General features: G+C 36.9%; 1 protein-coding gene across 1 annotated transcript; it reads left to right on the top strand.

Annotated features, from left to right (window-relative positions):
• The first annotated feature begins 814 nt into the window (after nucleotides 1–814).
• On the top strand, nucleotides 815–1188 carry LOC121787079 (zinc finger protein CONSTANS-LIKE 5-like). Its single transcript, XM_042185698.1, has one exon. It carries the CDS (start codon nucleotides 908–910, stop codon nucleotides 1178–1180), a length of 273 nt encoding a protein of 90 aa, XP_042041632.1. The 5' UTR covers nucleotides 815–907; the 3' UTR covers nucleotides 1181–1188.
• The last annotated feature ends 591 nt before the right edge of the window (nucleotides 1189–1779 follow it).

The raw sequence follows: 1779 nt of genomic DNA, 5'->3' as shown, positions 1-1779 counted from the left end.
GATACATAAACAAATACACGCATACGGAGAAAATAGAATTGAAAAAAACGATTATAACAACGCCGGCGTAACAAGATTACAACAACGCCGGCGTAACAAGATAGAAACCCTAGGATCGAACAGCCGAGAGAGACGGAAATTGCAACGACCCAAATACTATGCTTCGAATTTCAAAGATGGAATACTGCAAAAAATTGCGTCTGGAACGCGTGAAGAAGATGAAAAAAACGGAAGATTTCATGGGAGGATTTCATGGAATTTTCCTTAACCACCAAGCTATTATTTCCCTATAATGCCCTTCCACGTTAAAAATTGTATTAAAATGTATTATTTAAGTTGAATATTTTCGGCCTTAGGATGTAGAAAATAAACGGTTGAGATCAAGAAGGAAAAAGGAGGAAATATGAGAAAAGGAAATGAATACATCCCTATATATATATATATATATATATATATATATATATATATATATATATCAAATGTATATAGTTTTTAACCATCTTGACAAATTCTATAATCAGAACTGAGAATGCATTTTGTATTAAGATAATTTTTTGTGTTGATCAAAAATATATATATATATATATATATAGAGGATTGTATTCAAATCCTTTTTAACTAGTAAATCCTATTTCCTTCTTAATCTAGTCCGTCGATTTGCACTGATCCAACGGATCACATATTAAACTGAATCATTAGAATTTAATTAAGATTAACCGTGTAGAGGGCATAATAGGAAATAGCAAATGAAGTTGGTTATGGTATGTTCCACGATTCTCTCCCTTTACGCTCAATCCATCAGCCAGAGCGTATGCTCCTGTTCCCCTCTTTTGATTTGATAAACCCTAATTTGGTGGATATGCGCAATTGATTTTGAAATTGCTAATTACAGGTGTTGTCGTCGTCGATGGAGGTGGGGGTTGTGCCGGAGGCGACGGAGAGCTTGGGGAAGAGCGAGAGCGTGGCGGTGCTGGGAATGGATAGAGAGGCAAGGGTGCTGAGGTACAGAGAGAAGAGGAAGAACAGAAAGTTCGATAAGACGATTCGATACGCGTCGAGGAAAGCGTACGCGGAGACGAGGCCGAGAATTAAAGGGAGATTCGCGAAGCGGTCTGAGCTGGAGGTGGAGTCGCTCCTCGGCGGCGACGCTGCGTCGTACGGCGTCGTTCCGAGCTTCTAGTGAGATCCAATGATATTGCCTAGGGTTTAATCAAATTTTGGGCTCTAACATTTGACGATGATGATGATTAATACGTCGTCGTGGTGGTAAATATTGTAAGGTTACTTGTTCTCGATTTTGTACTATCGTTTTCCATTTCCTACTTTTGTATAATATAAATTGTATTTACTCCACTTTATTAGCAGATTTAAATTCGTTCTTTGTGCATCTATGTTTCCAAAAGCTATTGTACTACTAATTACAACCTCATAATTCGCTCAAAATATATGTACTGTACTCAATAATACAATTTTTATAGACTTGCCGGAAAAATAATTACAGTACTGTACAACCTAAGGAATGATAAAATCAAACCCTAGGTTTTTCCTAAGGGTTTAACAAGCCTAGGGGCTAGGGTGTAGTATGTTCTAAGTCTAAAAAACGTTGTCCAAATACACGAGTTGCAGTAGTTCGTCTGAGGTTGCAAATAATGTATATTTTGTATAGTATAATGCGTAGTTTAGATTCTATAATGCATTCTTTGTGATATGTAATGAACATTTATCCTGACCCGTTTAATTTAAGTTGTGCCATGTGTCGTTGTTTGGCGAACGTTTCTT

Source organism: Salvia splendens, chromosome 22, assembly GCF_004379255.2.
Source record: "Salvia splendens isolate huo1 chromosome 22, SspV2, whole genome shotgun sequence".
NCBI classification, from domain to species: Eukaryota; Viridiplantae; Streptophyta; class Magnoliopsida; order Lamiales; family Lamiaceae; genus Salvia; species Salvia splendens.
Note: the sequence above shows the minus strand (reverse complement) of the source record. Positions and strands in the feature narration are given on the sequence as shown.